The sequence below is a fragment of the Ochotona princeps genome, chromosome 5, assembly GCF_030435755.1.
Source record: "Ochotona princeps isolate mOchPri1 chromosome 5, mOchPri1.hap1, whole genome shotgun sequence".
In the NCBI taxonomy this organism is placed as follows: Eukaryota; Metazoa; Chordata; class Mammalia; order Lagomorpha; family Ochotonidae; genus Ochotona; species Ochotona princeps.
This window is the reverse complement of record NC_080836.1, coordinates 58,951,060-58,968,307: the sequence shown is the minus strand read 5'-3', so window position 1 is coordinate 58,968,307 and position 17,248 is coordinate 58,951,060. Positions and strand designations below refer to the sequence as shown.

Below are 17,248 nucleotides of genomic sequence, written 5' to 3'. Positions count from 1 at the left end.
TTTCATTATCTGTATGTCTAAATCAAGGTAATATCCTACAGCTGTCTTTTTTTTAACTTTGCCACTAATTCAGTTGCACGTTACTGACTGATAAATATCTAAAAAGGTTTAGATGGATATAAATATTTATGAAAAAGTATCAGTATCTTAAATCTTTTGTCTTTTTTCTTGTTAAATATCATATGCATGTTTTTCCCCTGCATTTTTAAATACAGTGATGAAATTTTCCCTTGGTTTATTTAACAAATATATGATGAACAGAACAGATGGCTGTTAGGAAACTGTTGAGCATTAGAAACCATCCCTTGAGGTCTAAGACCTGTTTTTCTGTAGTTAATTAATTTGGTCCTATAATAATGGATTGTCACATCAGAGCAGTTAAAATCTTTCTGCACAGTTACTTTTCTCCAAAGTTTGAAAGAAAAGATACTGCTAACTAAGAATTTACAACTGTTATACTTTATGAGCATTATGGGACTGAAGAACATTTGGAATATGCTCACAAAAATTAAGAGAAATGCATTTATACTATTGTTTTATTGTACTCTAACCTTAAGATGAAGAGATAAATCCATTTATCTGAATAGTTGTAGCTTAAGCCCAAGCTTTATTGGTTTGAGGGATAGCAAGAATTAGTAGAAATCTATCTCTTCCTTATCTGTACCTAGACTTTTAGATTTTGTTGAGATAGCATAAAAGTCACTCACATAAAGTAGACAGCTAAGTGGTTTTTGCATTTTCACAGTTGTGCAGCCATCACTACTGTATGCTTCTAGGTTGTTTACATCACCTTAAATTTGTGAACCCTTTAGCAGTCATTCCTGTTTCCCTAGTATGTGCTTTCTATGTCTATAAGTTTGCCTGATCTACAGATTTTATGTAGATAGAATCAGACTGTGAACTTTTCAAGGTGGCTGCTTTTGCTTAGCATAACTCAAAGTGCATCTATGTAATAGGTAGTGTGCACTGATACTTCATTCTTTGTTCAGTTAAAGACTCCAAAAACAAAACAAAAGCAGTGTGGCTCCTAATGCCACCACCTGTGACAATGGCATCTATTAATGGGCCCCTCCCTCCCATGTGGGAGAATTGGTTGTAGCTCCCTGCTCCTAGCTTTGGCTTGGCCCATCACTAATGGGATCAGCCTCTGTGGAATGAACCAGTGGGCAGAAGAACTTGCTCACTCTTATTTTCCAAATATATAAATATGTATTTCAGGGAAAAGAAACCTCTAAACAATATGTATGTATTTCCTATCTACTTGGAAGTCAGAATGACAGAAAGAAATTTTCTACCTTATGAGTCACAGCAGCCAGGACACAACCAGGCCAAAGTCAGGTACCTGCAACTCCATTCTGATCTAACCTATGAGCCATCTTCTGCGATCTCCCAGGGTACATTAACAGGAGGCTCAATTGCAAGTGGAGGCAGGACTGGATGCCCAGTACTCCAATATGGGATACGGGCATCCCAAGCAGCGGCATAACCCAGAGTGTTACAGTGCGTGTTACAGTGCTTGTCTTGTCCCAGAACTCTCTTGTTTTTGCTTTTTTTTAAAACAACATGAAACCACAGTCAAATAAAAATAGGTTCTTCACAGCAACTGTTAAAGTAAGGTTCTTGTCTACAAAAGGTTACAGTTTATGCTGTGGGCTTTTAACCTGTTATAACCGTTTTACCTCCACAGTTTAGATTTTGAAGAGTGTGCTCACAAATTACTGAAAATGGAGTTTCCTGAAAGCCAAACGGTAGGTACATACTTTGTTTTTCTGTTAGCAAGTATGTAATGGTTAATTGCCTGTTGTGTTTTCATGCACAGAAAAGCATTCTTACTTGTTTGCAGTTAGAAAGCACAGGCTGCTGCATTGTTCTAGTTCTGGTTTTGTTCACTGTATCTTTCAAGTACTGTACCACATGCACTCTGCAAGGAATCAGAGATTTAAGGGTTCACAAATCCATAAAATACTTAATGTACCCTCTTACTGCAGTGGGACTTATTGTCTTATAACTTGGTATACATCACAAAAAGTATCAGAATCTTCATGCTGGGGATAATAAAGACTGGACTGATATATTATCTTGGTTTGGATTTTCCTAGTTGATTATTACTAATAGCCATCTGAATTTTAGGTCCTTGCAGCTTGAGCTTTGCTGGTTTTGTTTTTCACATCTTATTACGCAGTAGACCCAGCACAAATGACAGAGGCTCCAAAAGGATTTTGTTGATCTGAGTTAAGTCACTACTAGATGCAAGTTTGTTGTATAAAGACTTTAAATAAAATATACTGCTGGAATTGGTTACTCAAGCCCACTTGTGCTTCTATCAAGATTTACTGGTGTATTGCCAAGGTCATTCATTGATGTGTTATCTATGGATGCTCTAACCACAGCAGAATAAATAGTGGAACAGAGACCATGTGTGCCCCAAAGCCCAAACTACCAACTGATCCTTTGCAGAAAATGTTTGCCAATCTTTTTTCTAGACCAATAGATTCAGTCTTAATGTGTCAAGTATGTAGGTATAAAAAAATGGTTTAAAGATTTATTCTTTTCTTTCAAAAGTTGTCTGATGATGTATTAAAAATTATGTACCTCTATGTACTCTGACTGCATTTGATTATGTCATTGCTGCAAAGCAATGTTAGTAAATTAACCTTTAAAATTATAATTGACAATAGAATTACAGTAAGATTGCCACATTATTTGAATAACTTAATTGAATCATTATAAAAGTTTGTTGATACTCATCTAGAGGATAGTTGTTTTGGAGCTATCCTCAACATATTTTGGTAATATTTGAAAGACTGTAGTACATCTATTTTCAATCTCTCAGGACTCAAAATCACTGTAATATTTAATTAAAATTTTAAAATAAGTAATTATTATGAGCCTGAGGGACTAGCTCTTATGATTGCATTTGGCCTAAGGAAGATGAAGGAAATTTGTTTTGCAAGTACTGACTGGGAGCGGTGCTTTCATCATATTACCAGGTTTTTTTTTCTTAAAATCTGATTCATTGGTGAAAACATTGAAAATGTATTTTCATGCACCAAGTTAGCATAATGTGAAAGAATTTAGTAAAATATCACTTTAAATTTTCAGTAATATATGAAATACTAACATTTTTCAGAACTTACACATTTAGAATCCCCTTAATTGAGGTAATTTATGACTGATCTAAACAGCAGGACCATATCCAATAATATAATGGCAACTAAAAGTGCCCCTGTGCTATAAAGTGAGATGTTTGAGTGATTTGTTTTAGGAATCAGTTGCCAGGTTCCTGCAGTGATGGGAATACTCATTTTTCTACATGGTTGAGGAGAGTAGCCACTAGTCACATGAAGCCTTTGGCCACGTGAAGCATAACCAGTGCAGCTTGAGAAACCAATGCTTTGATTTAATTTGTTTTTTAAAATTTTACTTCTTTCTATTATTATTATTTTATGATACAGTTCCATAGGCCCTGGGATTTCCCTTATACCCTCCCTAATTCCCTCCCCCCACATTGAGTTCTCCTATATTATTACTATAGTATAGTCCTTCATACAATCATATGCCCATCATTGCGGGCATGGACAATGGCAAAGAGTCTAGCATCCTATTGGCAAGATATAGTAAATAGTTTCATTGTAAGTACATCTTCGTCTGGAAGTAGGGATGCATACTGCATTGTATCCTCACATTGGATATGATAGTCTGCATTACACAGTTACTATGCATCCCCTTAAATGAAAAGCCATAATACAAAATCAACAGTAAGAAGAAAAATAGAAATTTACAACACCGTGAAGTTAAAAACATGCTACTTGAAATGATAGTCTCCATTACACAATTACTATACATCCCCTGAAATGAAAAGCCACCAAACATAATCAACAACAGGAAGAAAAAAGAAATTAACAACACCATGAACTTAAATAACATGCTGATGAGCGACTAGTGTGTCGCTGAAGAAACAAAAAAGAAAGTCAAGAACCTTCTTGAAAACGATGCTACTGTATTATCTATGAGTCATTGAAGAATTTAATCAGAAGAAAGTTTTTTTTTTTTAAAGACCAGCAGAAGCTATATATCATGAATTTTGATTTTTTTTTTTTTTTTAGTTTCATCTCTTCAAAACACTTTCTTCTGATTAAATTCTTCAGGAGAGGAAATTGGGGAGGATATAAGGGAAATCCCACGATCTGTGGAACTGTATCATAAAATGAAAATTAAAAAGTAAAAATTTAAAGAAATTTTTAAAAATCACTTTGTTTTATTTAATTTTATGTAACTGAAATCACTACCTGTGGCAAATGGCAGCCATGTTTGACAGCATAATTGTAAAGGGAGTGTTCTGTACCTTTCTGAGATGTTGGTCTACCTATTGACCTGAACTCCCCGAGAGTTTTAACACAAATTGTTTACATAGGTAATGTGCAATACATACTTACTTCATCTACTTTTTGTTGCCTGAGTTTCTTCATCGGTGAAATTGCTATCTATGTATTATTAATATTACTTCAGGAATTATTTTATTACTTCAGGTATTAATTTAAAATCTGTAATAAGTTAAATAGAAGTAATTTACAGTGATGATGTTTTCTGATTGGGGCTTTTACTCACTGTTGCAGCAGAAGTTTCAGAGAGATTTTCAAGGTAGATGACTAGCTAATTCAATGAAATTTTATTTTAGCAATTATGGGATGGTTGCATCTATTTATGTAGAAAGATATAAATGTAAAACATTTATTTTGAGGTGAGAATTCAGCTACAGAGTTGTTTTTGTTCTTTAAAAAAAAGATTTATTTATTTATATTGGAAAATCAGATATACAGAGAGGAATATCTTCTGTCCGATGATTCACTCCCCAAGTAGCCACAACGGCCAGAGGTGAGCCAATCCAAAGACAGGAGACCAGAGCCTCTTTCTGGTCTCCCACATGGGTGCATGGTCCCAAGGCTTTGGTCCATCCTCATCTGGCTTCCCAGGCCACAAGCAGGGAGCTGGATGGGTAGCAGGGCTGCTTGGAGTAGAACCGGCGCCCACATGGGATCCTGGTGCATGCAAGGCGAGGACTTTAGCCACTCGGCTACTGCGCCGTGCCCTTGTTTGTTCTTTTAAAATACATTTGCCTTTGTCAACCTCAGAGCCTTTAAGTCAACAGTGAAGTTAGTGCCCCTTTATGCCTTTGTAAAGAATTAGTATATTCTACCTTTTTCATGTTAATTGGATACTCTCCTTAATAACTAACATTGTATCTTTGGGAAGTGGATACCTGAAATGTTATATGTTATTTTGTTGAGTATTTTTTAATGGAATTCTGTGTAGAATCCTTGAGTACAGCATTATGTATAATCTCTTAGATGTATGCTAGATTTTCTTGATGTGGTTCATACTTATATGGATTTGAAATTATAAGTAATCCGATTAGTATAAATGGAGACTCAGCTAAACTAATGGCTTCAAAAAGTATGAGCTTAGCATAGGGTGATATTTTTATTTTGTCTTAATAATTATAATTCTTCAGATTTTGTAAGTCTTTTAAACTGTTAATTTAAGATACAGCCTGTTGCTATCATATTGGTGAATTACCAAATTGTATTGATCCATTTGAATTACAAATATAATTTTTTCTAAATAGAAAGAACTCTGCAACATGATATTAGATTGCTGCGCCCAACAAAGAACATATGAGAAGTTTTTTGGCTTACTAGCTGGGGTGAGTTGCAGACTTGTTTTCCATGTTGGAATTTAATAGAACAATTAAGTGATTCTTAACATGAATATTGTGAATTAATGATCTTCATACTTCCATGTAATGTGTCTGTTAAAAGCAAGTTGTTGGGGTATGTTGTGGCACAGTAGGTTAGGCTGCATTTGACACTGTTCTCTCCAGATAGTTTGTTCAACTCCTGGCTGCTTGACTTCTGATTCAGGTTCATGCTAAAACATTTCTCTTCCAAAATTTTTTGAAATTATTTGTGCTTTGTATTAATTTCCTAGTAGAGGACAATAATTGCTTTCTTTTCAGAATCTCAACAGTTATTGGGGTAAAGTACTTATTGTGGTAGCTCAAGTAAAACATGAGCTAAAATCGTTTTTAAATTCAAACTCTACCCACACAGTAGAGGTCTTTTGGCATAATACACAAATCACAAATATATGTGTCAAATTGTGTTAACTTATAAATCCCAGGTAGATGGAAACCACTATATATTAGCTGCTTCTTTGAGCATCTTATGCCATTTAATGTTGTATATCTTTGAGGGAATATAGATTATTTAAGTTTTGATTAGATAAGTTTAGGGTTGTTTGCTTATAATTGTATTGATAATTCAGTTTTTAATCAATTCTTTATTAGCGATTTTGCATGCTAAAAAAGGAATATATGGAATCATTTGAAAGTATATTCAAAGAACAGTACGATACCATCCATCGCTTGGAAACAAACAAACTGAGAAATGTTGCTAAGATGTTTGCTCACCTTTTATACACTGATTCTCTCCCGTGGAGTGTAAGTAGATGGGCAAATGATTGTAATTTCTTCTTTTATTGCCAATTAGGGATTAAGTAAAACCTAGAAATATTTACCCTACTAGTAGATAAGCTTTAAAATAAAATATAGACTTTACTATGATTGCTGTATTTTGGATCATATTCATGTAACATGGAATTAAAACTTAAAAATATATAAGAACTGTGTATTATACTGGGTTATATTTTATTTTGACAATTACAGTACTTTTAAGTGTTAATTGCTAAGAACATTTTCAGAAAAATACAGGAAGTTTATGGAAAATTTGTATTATCTCTTCATTCCTGTTTTCAGGGTTTTTTTTTTAGCTCTGGTACAGATTTTTATGTTCTCTGTGTACTGTTAACTCTGATGGTGTATGTGATTGGAATTACTGTTACTGATTAATCTCTTAATGGCTACTGGTGTTAGGACTCAAGAGAAATGGTTATCCTAGTAGGGTATGTTCGTTTCTTATTTATTTTTATTGGAATGTCAGATCCACAGGGAGAAGGAGAGACAGAGAGGAAGATCTGTCCAATGATTCACTCCCCAAGTGGCAATGATGGCTGAGCTAAGCTGATCCAAAGCCAGGAACTAGGAACCTCTTTGGGTCTCCCACACGGGTGCAGGGTCCCAAGGCTTTGGGCTGTCCTCGACTGCTTTCCCAGGCTACAGGCAGGGAGCTGGATGGGAAATGGGGCTGCTGGGATTAGAACTGGCACCCATATGGGATCCCGGTGCATGAAAGGCAAGAACTGTAGCTGCTAGGCTACCGTGCTGGGCCCAGTATATGTTTTTTTTACCATACACTGAAGTTAGGTAAGTGAAAAGGAACTGATGCTAGAGTCACAATTAAAACAAGAGATGTTCTTAGTGGGGAAGAATTACGTGTATTGGGGTTTGAAGTACATTGATGAAGCTGGTATTTTTTAATACAACAGCCATCTACATATGTACTCAGTCACTGAGAGAAGTGCTGGGCATTCTGAGTAAATTAGATAATGACCCTGTGTTTAAGAAGGTTGTTGTGTAAGAGAAGGAGTCAGAGATGCCCATAGCAGTCTTACAAAAGCAGAAATGAGAAGTTATAAGAAAACCAAAATTGCTAAGTTAGTTTTTGAAAAAGGTTTATACAAGAGGATTAAAAACAATGATATTGTTCACCTGAACACGTTAATGGTAGAATGAGGCAGCATCATTGAGCTTATAAATATTTGATAGGTTTTTGTAGTACTGTAAATACTTAAATATATCCAGCTAGTAAGCATATGTAAAACAATCCACAAGCCTTATAGCCTTATGATAACTTCCATTTCTCTTTTCCCTTTGAAATTCATACCAAAATTTTAAACAGTTGAGTTGCAAGTAGGTTCCTGAAACACATAGCATATAAAAGCTGGAGTTTAGTTTCTTTTAAAATTTTCCTTAAATTTTTGTCTATAACTTTCAATTCCTAATCTACAATTTAAGCTTACAGAAAAGGCCACAATTTTGCCTTGATTTTATTGTGTGATAGGTGCCACACAAAATTATAACCTAATGCTCTAAGCCCCAAGCTCTCAGAACAACACGTTTGGTTGAGGAAAGTTTAGGAGTTAGTAATTGTTACTTCAGCATTGAATGCTCAAGACAAGCTATCTTCCCTATGAAAAGCATGTTACTCTAGAAGGAGAATGAAGTCTATTTCTGTAACATCTTAGTATTTTGAAAATTGGTATAAAAAGTCTTAAATTTTGCCAAGAAATAATACATGTCATCATAAAAGATTTTTAGAGATAATTGTGATTATGAAAGTAAATCATAATTTCAGGTTGTAAACAGTATGTTGATCATTTTGTCCTGTTTTTGAAAACCAAAACAAAATCTTTCAATGTTCAGGTTCTTGAATGCATCAAATTGAGTGAAGAAACCACTACATCATCCAGCAGAATTTTCGTCAAAATATTTTTCCAAGAACTGTGTGAATACATGGGCCTTCCTAAACTTAATGCAAGATTAAAGGATGAGTACGTTTGTTATTGAGCACTTTATTCTTGTTATCCTTGGGAATTTTCCCCTAACTTTGCAGATAAAAAGTGTCCCCTTTGTTGTAAAGAAAGATGGAGAAGAGTAGGGAAATGGGGGAAAGGAAAGGCACTTAGGGCTTTTAAGTTCATTTATTGTCTTCTTTTGAATTTCATGTAAGTAGGACAGCATGCAACTTACAGAATGCAGAAAGGCTTCCTCTGATTCCATTAGAACATAAGAAATATATTTTTGCATGCTCACTGTAATTCCCAGGTAATTGGTACTTCTGATTTTCTCTTATTTCATATCCTAATTTTGAGCCTTAAAATGACTATTTTGTTACCAGTGGGCACCACTGAAATCATCATTTTCAATTTCTTCAGTGACCACTGCCAAATCTTATAGACTAGGTTTATGCTACTTTACTTCTCTGCATCACCTCAATGGTAGAATACTGACTGTGGAATCTCATTTTCTTCTCAGTCTTTATCTCCTTGCAGCCTGCGTCCCCTGGGTTGTAATTTACCAGAGTTCTGTCTGGGTTCTGCATGCTGGTCATAAGCTACTCTATCCATTTTTGCTGGTTTATGTACTTTTCTGACATTGATCCCTGTTAAAACTAACAGGCTCTGTTGCTACTGTTATAATTAGCAGGCTCAACTCTTTTTTTGTTTGTTTTTTTTTTAAAGATTTATTCATTTTATTATAGCCAGATATACACAGAGGAGGAGAGACAGAGAGGAAGATCTTCCGTCCGATGATTCACTCCCCAAGTGAGCCACAACGGGCCGATGCTGTCCCGATCCGAAGCCGGGAACCAGGAACCTCTTCCGGGTCTCCCACGCGGGTGCAGTGTCCCAATGCATTGGGCCGTCCTCAACTGCTTTCCCAGGCCACTGGAGCCACATTTACATTGCCCACTTGTTAATCTGGTTAATCTGGTTGTTTAGTACTTCTTTTTTTCTGTTTCTATAACTGACAGTACCCTCTTTTCTTCATCTGTCTAGCAAACTTTTAAGCATCCATCTTGTATTTTACCTTTTCCTAGGAAATATTTTTAGTGGCTCAACTTAGTGGTCATTCAGTGTGGTACTCAAAACCTTGTGGTCAAAACTGCATTGCATTGTTGGTGTTTTTCTGTTTGCCGCCTTCTGTAAATATATTGATTCTTTGTGGTTCTTATCCTGGATTTCTGCCTTTTGTTGACTCCTTCCCCATCTTCCCCAGTGTCTGTACTTGTGCGTGTGTGTATATATTCAAAATCAGGAAAGCTTTTAAAAAATGTTTCTCTACATAATCCAAGAATGTATATATGATATATTGGATATATTTACACTTGTATAGCTTTATGTGTTATAAGATTATAAATTTATCAGAACCTTCTGCGGGATAATTAAATTTGATACATTACCACCCAGCTCATTTCAGGTCACGTAATGTAATAAGTGGCACAAACTACCTAGTTGATTATATTTCACCTACGTATTCATTATACAGTAAATCTGCAAAGTCACTGTGTACGGATTTTGCCTTTTTATCTTTTCTCTCTTCCATTCACTTTTTTTTCCTTTCATAGAACCCTACAGCCGTTCTTTGAAGGATTATTACCCCGAGATAATCCAAGAAACACTCGGTTTGCCATCAACTTCTTCACCTCTATAGGTCTTGGAGGCTTAACGTAAGAGTTATTTTCAGAATTCTGTTTTTGCTTTCCAAAGTTATCTCACAATTCTCTTTGAGACAGAACCTCATGGAGACTGTTTTTAATTAGGGATGAATTGCGTGAGCATCTCAAAAACACACCAAAAGTCATAGTGGCGCAGAAACCAGATGTTGAACCAAGTAAATCCTCCCTGTCGTCTTCGTCATCGGCTTCCTCATCGGAGTCCGACTCCTCGGACTCAGACTCGGGCTCAGGCTCGGACTCGGACAGCAGTGATAGAAGTTCAGGCTCTTCCAGCGAGGAGAGCGACTCTTCATCCTCTGGGAGTCACAGCTCTGTCTCAGGTATTGAAGCTCGTTTATAATTTATCTTGCTCTTTCCCAACAAGCATGTTGTTAGCAATATTTAAAATGAGGGAAGAAAATGATTATATTGCTTGTTTTAGAGTTTTAAAGCTTCAGTTAACAATACACATGATCATCTATCACTGTTACAGTCATGTATTACAATGTATATAATGCCAAGATTACCTTTTGGCATTCTGTTCATGGAGGTGAAGATATTTACTGGGCAAGCGTTTACTGGGATGACAGCTGGAATGTCGCTTATAATACCTGTAATTTAGTGTATAGGAGTGTTCTGATGCTTTTATTTGATAAAAGTGTTTAGACTTTTGCTTTAAGTAATTTTTATATTTTAGTAATTGACATGCATCTTACATTCAGTGATTACTTTGTATGGTATGTGGATTTTCCTATAGCATATAGTTGTAATAGGTAAGTAGAGCAAGAATTGTGAATAATTCTTTTTTCCCTGTCCCAGTTACTGCCCCACATCAGCTACTGTTCTGGTTTGTAATTCTGTAGATTAATTTTGTATGTTTTAACTTCAGAATTATACAGTATAAATCCTGTAATGTGTTCTTTCAACATTGTTTTATGAGGTTCATGTGTAATATTATGGTAGACACAGTTTATTCACCCCTGTTGGAGTTTTCCACTGGATGAATACACTACAATATTGTTATGTTTTATGGTCAGAGAACATTTGAATTTACAAATTGTGTTTCCATGATTACTATTACACATGTATTTTGCTGACCATATATACACAGATGGCCCCCAATTTACAGTGGTTTGTATTTGGAGTTTAACTATGATAATATAAAAGCAGTACACATTCAGCTGAAACTTTACTTTGAAATATGTGTCTTAATCTTTGAGCTAGGGATAACACCATACATTTCTCTTTTGATATTCGACTATGGGTTAAGTTTAAGTGTTTTGAGCACATTTAAGATAGACTAAACTGAGTTATGTTCCATAGTTTAGGTGTATTAAATACATTTTTAGTTGGGTATTTTCAAACTGGAATTGTTTTATTGGGACACAGCCACATCTTCAGAAAAGGAGCTTATGCACAAATGAAGTAATCTTACTGACTGACTTGAATTTTGCCATTGTTGCCTTTAATGCCTCTTTTCTTTTAGGATCTTACTTGCATTTAATTATGTCTTCCTCGGTCTTCTGCAACCTCTGATATTTCTTCTGAGACTTTTTGCTCTTATTGACCCTTACACTTCCAAAGCCCTCTAGTCATTTATTTTGAAAGCTGTCTGTCAATTTAGAGATTTGACTGGTGTTTTCTCATAGTTAGAATGAGATTAGGCATTTTGTGCATAATACCATAGAAACTATTTTTAATGTGTATTATCAAGGGTTTTACAACATTGATAGATCTTATTTTTGGTGACATTGAGCTTGATCACGATTGAGGCGTTTTCTGCTGGATAACTGTACCTAAGTAATTTTCTTTATTAAATTAATACTTTGAACTGAATCTGGGTTTGCCATATGACTGGAAGGTACCCAACGATTGGTCAGTCACCTGATGCTTCCCAAGGCAAGAAGCTCCAACCCAGGTACTCTAATGGAAGATGCAATCATTCTAACTGGTCTGTTAACCACTAGACCAAATTCCTACACCATTTGCTATTTATCTCTTTTCTTTCACATTTAGTGATTGAAATCGCTTTATGAGATTTATTCTTACTCATGCGTTTATTTATTCACCTATATATTTACAATATAGAATCATGTATGTTGATCTTAGAATTAGTCTAATCCTATCTTTAAAATAAATGTTTGTTTGTCTGTTTATTTATTTATTTATTATTTGAAAATCAGAGTTACAGAGACAGGGAGAAGTGAAGAAAGAGACCGTCCATCTCCTGGTTTACTCTGCAAATGGCCATCTTCCACTGCTTTCCTAGGAACTAGATTAGCAGCAGAGCACCTTGAATTTGAATTGGTGCTGTATGGAATGAATGTTGGCATTGCAGACAGCAGCTTAACATGATCTACCACATTGCTAACCCCCTAGTTACTGTCACTTTATCCGTCTGTCCATCCGTCCTTCCTTCCTTCCTTCCTTCCTTTCTTTTTGTTTCTTTCAGCTTTGGCAAGTAGGAGTTGCTTCACTTTGTCTCTTATGTTCTCGTTACATGTGCCTACTCTTTTTTTGAACACTTACTTCCATTATATCATCATATGTTATTCCAGAACTTTAGTACCTTTAAATAGAAAATTTTAAACTTTTGTCTGGCATTTCTAGTTGTTTGCAGCAGGAGCACAAGGTCTTCTGTGGTTTTCCATCTCCTACTTGAAAGGAGATGTGCTGTAGCAAAAGATGTTTTTCAAAGTTTCATTCTGGTTCAGAGAATGAAAGGGTGTATACAGGGTCTACTTTGCTTTTATCCTTCATAGAATCCTAAGCTGAATAAGAGATGGCTTTTCCAAAAGGCATGCCATGTCTTTGTGAGTGTGAGTCAGTGTGTGTGAGTGAGTGTGTGTGTGTTTTCGTATTGTATTTCAGAGTGGTAGTTATTTTCCTTGCAGCTTGGGTTGGAAGTCTAACCTTTATAGTGTTGGTCACTAGCTTGTTGCCTTTAAAGTATTTCGCATATTATGTGGCATCCAGAATTGTGGCACTCTCATGGTTTTATATTTCAGATCAAAGTTCTATTTTCTCAAAGGAATTTTTATTCTTGAATATAAATACACAAACATTGTTCATTTAACATTCACTTCTTTTAATTCTACAGAATTTGTTATTCTATCTGTATTGAGAACAGATGATAACTCAGCATGAATTGCTGCAGTAAGGAAGCTTGCTGGTTGAAAATTAATTTACCTTATTATATAGTTTCAATAGAGAACTTTGTTGTTGTTTTTTAAATAAAGTATTAGCCTAACAGAAGCGTGAACTTCTCACAAAATAGACTGTTGTAGAGCACTCATAGGAGAGGGACAGGAGATTGCATGCTGTCTGATGTCCGGGTTTTAATATTGACAAGGTTTGGAGGATAATGCCGACTGGAGTCATAGAGACATCGATTTAGCGCAGAGCCAGATGGCTTCTGCTTGGGTACCTGCAGCTCAGCTAAGCTGTTTGATGGGAACCAGAGAAAGAAGTCCTTGGTGACAAGCCAGCTGACTTCCCATGTGCCAAGGGTAGGCATTTGGCAGAAGAGTCAGAAGTTTCAAGATTTGGATAGAGTTGGGGGAAGCATAGACAATTTTCCTACACATTTTTCTCATTCCTTTTACATGTAAGTTTTTGACAAAAATACTGAACTTGTGCCTTTGATTTGTACCCTCAGATAACACAAAGTCACTAAATTTGTTTTATCCTTAAATGTGGTAAATTGTTTCATTATAACTTATGTTTGTATTTGTGGTTATATATATTAAATTGTTGGGGTTCCTGGCAGGAGTTTCCCAGAAACTAGACTTTTGTGGCTGTCATTTCCCTGGGGTTGTGCCTGTTCACATAGCTTCTCTTACTTGTGCAGTTAGTACCTTCCTGCCAACACTGGAGGGCCCAGCTTTTGTTTTCTTAGGAAGACATTTTTATTTAAAAATGTATATGTGTTTGTGTTGTTAAGCAAGTGCAGTTGCTACATTCCTCTAATTAGAAGTGATGTTTCTGTTGTGTGTGGTGACTCCTAAAACAATGGAAGTATAGAATTTCTATAGTGTTTGATGTACAAGATTATATTTCAAATTTTTGTATAAAGGAACTTATAGAAGAGAAACTTTTTGGCTTTAAAGACCTTGAAATTTATGCTCTTGAGGGACTTCAAAAATGTAGAATATACGTTATGAAAAAATTATGCATGAATATCAAAATGCTTTTGCACCATAAGTAAGTTTATCTTTTAAGATTTATTTTATTATATTTGAAAGGCGGAATTGCAGTGGCAGTGGTAGAGACAGAGAGTAACTTTTATCTTTTAATTGAGTTTGCCCATGAGCTCTTTGCAGTACACTCCTGGTTTATTTGATGTTTTTGTTTATTGTCTTGAGCTAAAGATCAAAACAGTCCTTTTGGCTAATATTGAAATTGTATGTGTGCTGAAAAATTATCATTTTGTAAAATGTGTTTTCGTCAGACTATCCATTTAATCAGTTTGGGCTTGCAGGTAATTTATGTGATTAATGTGAATAAGTTATGAAATCATGGTGAAGATAAAATCTAACTGTTTCATTTTATGCATGCAGCTAAAGACAAAAGAAAGAAGGGACAAGGGAAGACCAGAAGAAAAGAAGTAGATAAATTGATCAGGAACCAACAGAAACATGACAGGAAGCAAGAAGAAAGAAGACCAGAACAAAGGCATCAGAAAACAAGGTCTGAGAGAGAAAGGAGGTCAGGAAAACAGAGAGATCAAAATTTAAGAGATTCAAATTGGAGAGATCCCATAGCAAAGTATATGTCAGACAGAAATGTTCCTTTTGAACGAAATAGTTACGGTAGGACTGGAAATGACAGAGACCAAGAAATGCTTATGGATTTTGAAAATAAGCATAGTGATTCCAAAAAGAAGAGAGAGAGAAGAAATTCTATTTCTGAAAGTGAAGAAAAGCACAGACATCGAAATAAGGATGATGAACATTTTAGAAGAAAAGATAGATCAAAGTCAAAGGAAAAGAATAGAAAATATTCAGATAATAGAAGTGATGAAGATAGGTATCAGAATGGTGCTGAGAGACGATGGGAAAAATCCAACAGATACTCTGAACATTCCAGAGAATCCAAGAAAAATCAGGATCGGCGGAGAGAGATGTCTCCAACAAAGCAAAAATAAATCTGCGAAATGACATAAACTGAACATGCCTTACATTCATTTGGAAAAAATATTTTTTACATTAATTGACAAACTTTCTAGAGAATTCTTGTACAAAGTACTAGTTTGTAAATTTTAAGAATGTTTTCATTTTAACATGTTTTATAGCTTCTACATCTCAAGGCCTTCTGCTTAAAATTATTTGGAGAGAAAAGTTTCAACTGAAAGGGAATGTAATTCATGTTTCTATTTTGTGAATAAAATGATCAAATGGCAGTTGAATTGGTGAATTTTTTATGGACAAAATATTTTCCCCAAATTAATGATTGCATTTGTTTACAAAGCTATTATTATGAGTTATTATGACTTCTTATTTGTAGCTGAATGCCAAAATAGGTGAAGCATTTCATGGTTCATATTGTGTCTTGAAGAAAATGGGTCCAGTAATTTTTTTTTTTCAAAATGTTTTGCTGAAGCTAGTTGAATTTTACTCTGATATATAGCTCTTACTCTTCACAGTGAGGACTTCTCTGGTAACCTTTCTTCTTTAGTAGGCTAAAAAATGTTAAATTTGTAATTGGTTCTTTTTCTTATCCTTGAAGCTTTATCACTGTTTCTGAGTAAATATGTATTTAATTTAGATTAGTAAGTCATCGGGAAACATTGTTACGAGATTTGCAAACAATATAATTGAAATGACTCCACTGTTAGAATTTTAAGGGTTTCCGTTATTGTAACTTTCATCAGTGAATGTATGACCATTTTATTTCCTATACTTGCTTGTTTCAATAGATTAATAGTCCATCTTAGTGTTGGAAAATGAGTAGAAATAAAGCATCTTAGTATTAAGCTTTCAGGAATACTCTGTTTTAGGATATCATCTATTTTTGTTTTTTAAAATCTTGAGTATCAGCACTGAGTCCTTGCAAATACATATTACAGTCCAGTATTCACCTAAAAAAAGTATGTGTTGAATAGAATAGCTTGGAAAACCTTTTGGTGTTTTTCCAACCAGTTATTTACGTTTTGTGCATTTCATAACACTGTTAACCTGGTGTGTTGGATTTAAGGAGCCCATAAACTATGAGTTCTAAAGGAAATGAACAAGAATTTATTTTCTTACCTGAGCCCTGCCTGATTTTTATAAGTGATGAAAAAGAAAGAAAATACAATAGACTTTGAGCTAAAGCAGCTGATTTATATACAACCAATTTCACATTTCTCAGAATTGTTAGAAGAAATGAAAAAATGGTTTGATTATCTCTTATGGTTAGGAGTGAACTTTTCGTTCTTGCTTTCAGTACTTTGTTTTCAATTTTCATTTTTTTCTTAACTGATACATTTCTCCTGATTTCACAGCTTTCATAATCAGGATTCTTTAGAACCTTGATGATTTCTATTTTCCAATCCAGTTCTCACTTTTGCCAGTTACGTTACTATGGTGTGGATATATTGGTTTGAATGTCCCCCCAAAGCCATGTCTTTTAGCCTTGATCTTCAAAGTTTGAATGGGACTAAAAAGGAGCTTGATCGAGTCATGGTGTTGGGCATTGGAGGCTTTGGGAAGTGATTGCATCGGAAAACGTTAACTGGAGCCCTTGTGATTGGGTCATAATGGCTTTGTAAGGAGAGACATACATGTGTTCCCTCCTGCCCTGTGATGCTGTGTACTGCCGCTGGACTGTGCTCCCTCCTGCCCTGTGATGCTATGTACTGCCGCTGGACTGTGCCAGTAAGAACACTACTATCATGTGCTGAACCAGTGGAGTCTTCAAAACTGTGAGCCAAAGTAAATCTTTTTCATTCAAAACTAGCTTGTTGCAGATGTTTTGTTACAGAGAAGAAAATGTTAAATTACGTTTTTGTCTGATCTTTAAAATGATTCTGTTACATGTATATTTTGAGAAATGACTTCAGTCAAATAAATAAACTTTCTTTGACATCCACT

At 35.1% G+C, this 17,248-nt stretch overlaps 1 protein-coding gene across 1 annotated transcript in view; it reads left to right on the top strand.

Moving 5' to 3' along the window:
- Positions 1 to 15,576, top strand: part of CWC22 (CWC22 spliceosome associated protein homolog) — a 49,461-nt gene extending 33,885 nt beyond the window's left edge. Inside the window, exons 13-19 of the mRNA XM_058664688.1 lie at positions 1,688 to 1,748; positions 5,627 to 5,704; positions 6,347 to 6,499; positions 8,381 to 8,508; positions 10,086 to 10,187; positions 10,281 to 10,516; positions 14,735 to 15,576. Coding sequence (XP_058520671.1) covers positions 1,688 to 1,748; positions 5,627 to 5,704; positions 6,347 to 6,499; positions 8,381 to 8,508; positions 10,086 to 10,187; positions 10,281 to 10,516; positions 14,735 to 15,321 — 1,345 coding nt within the window. The 3' untranslated portion in view covers positions 15,322 to 15,576. The remainder of the gene's footprint in view (positions 1 to 1,687; positions 1,749 to 5,626; positions 5,705 to 6,346; positions 6,500 to 8,380; positions 8,509 to 10,085; positions 10,188 to 10,280; positions 10,517 to 14,734) is intronic.
- Positions 15,577 to 17,248: the final 1,672 nt, after the last annotated feature.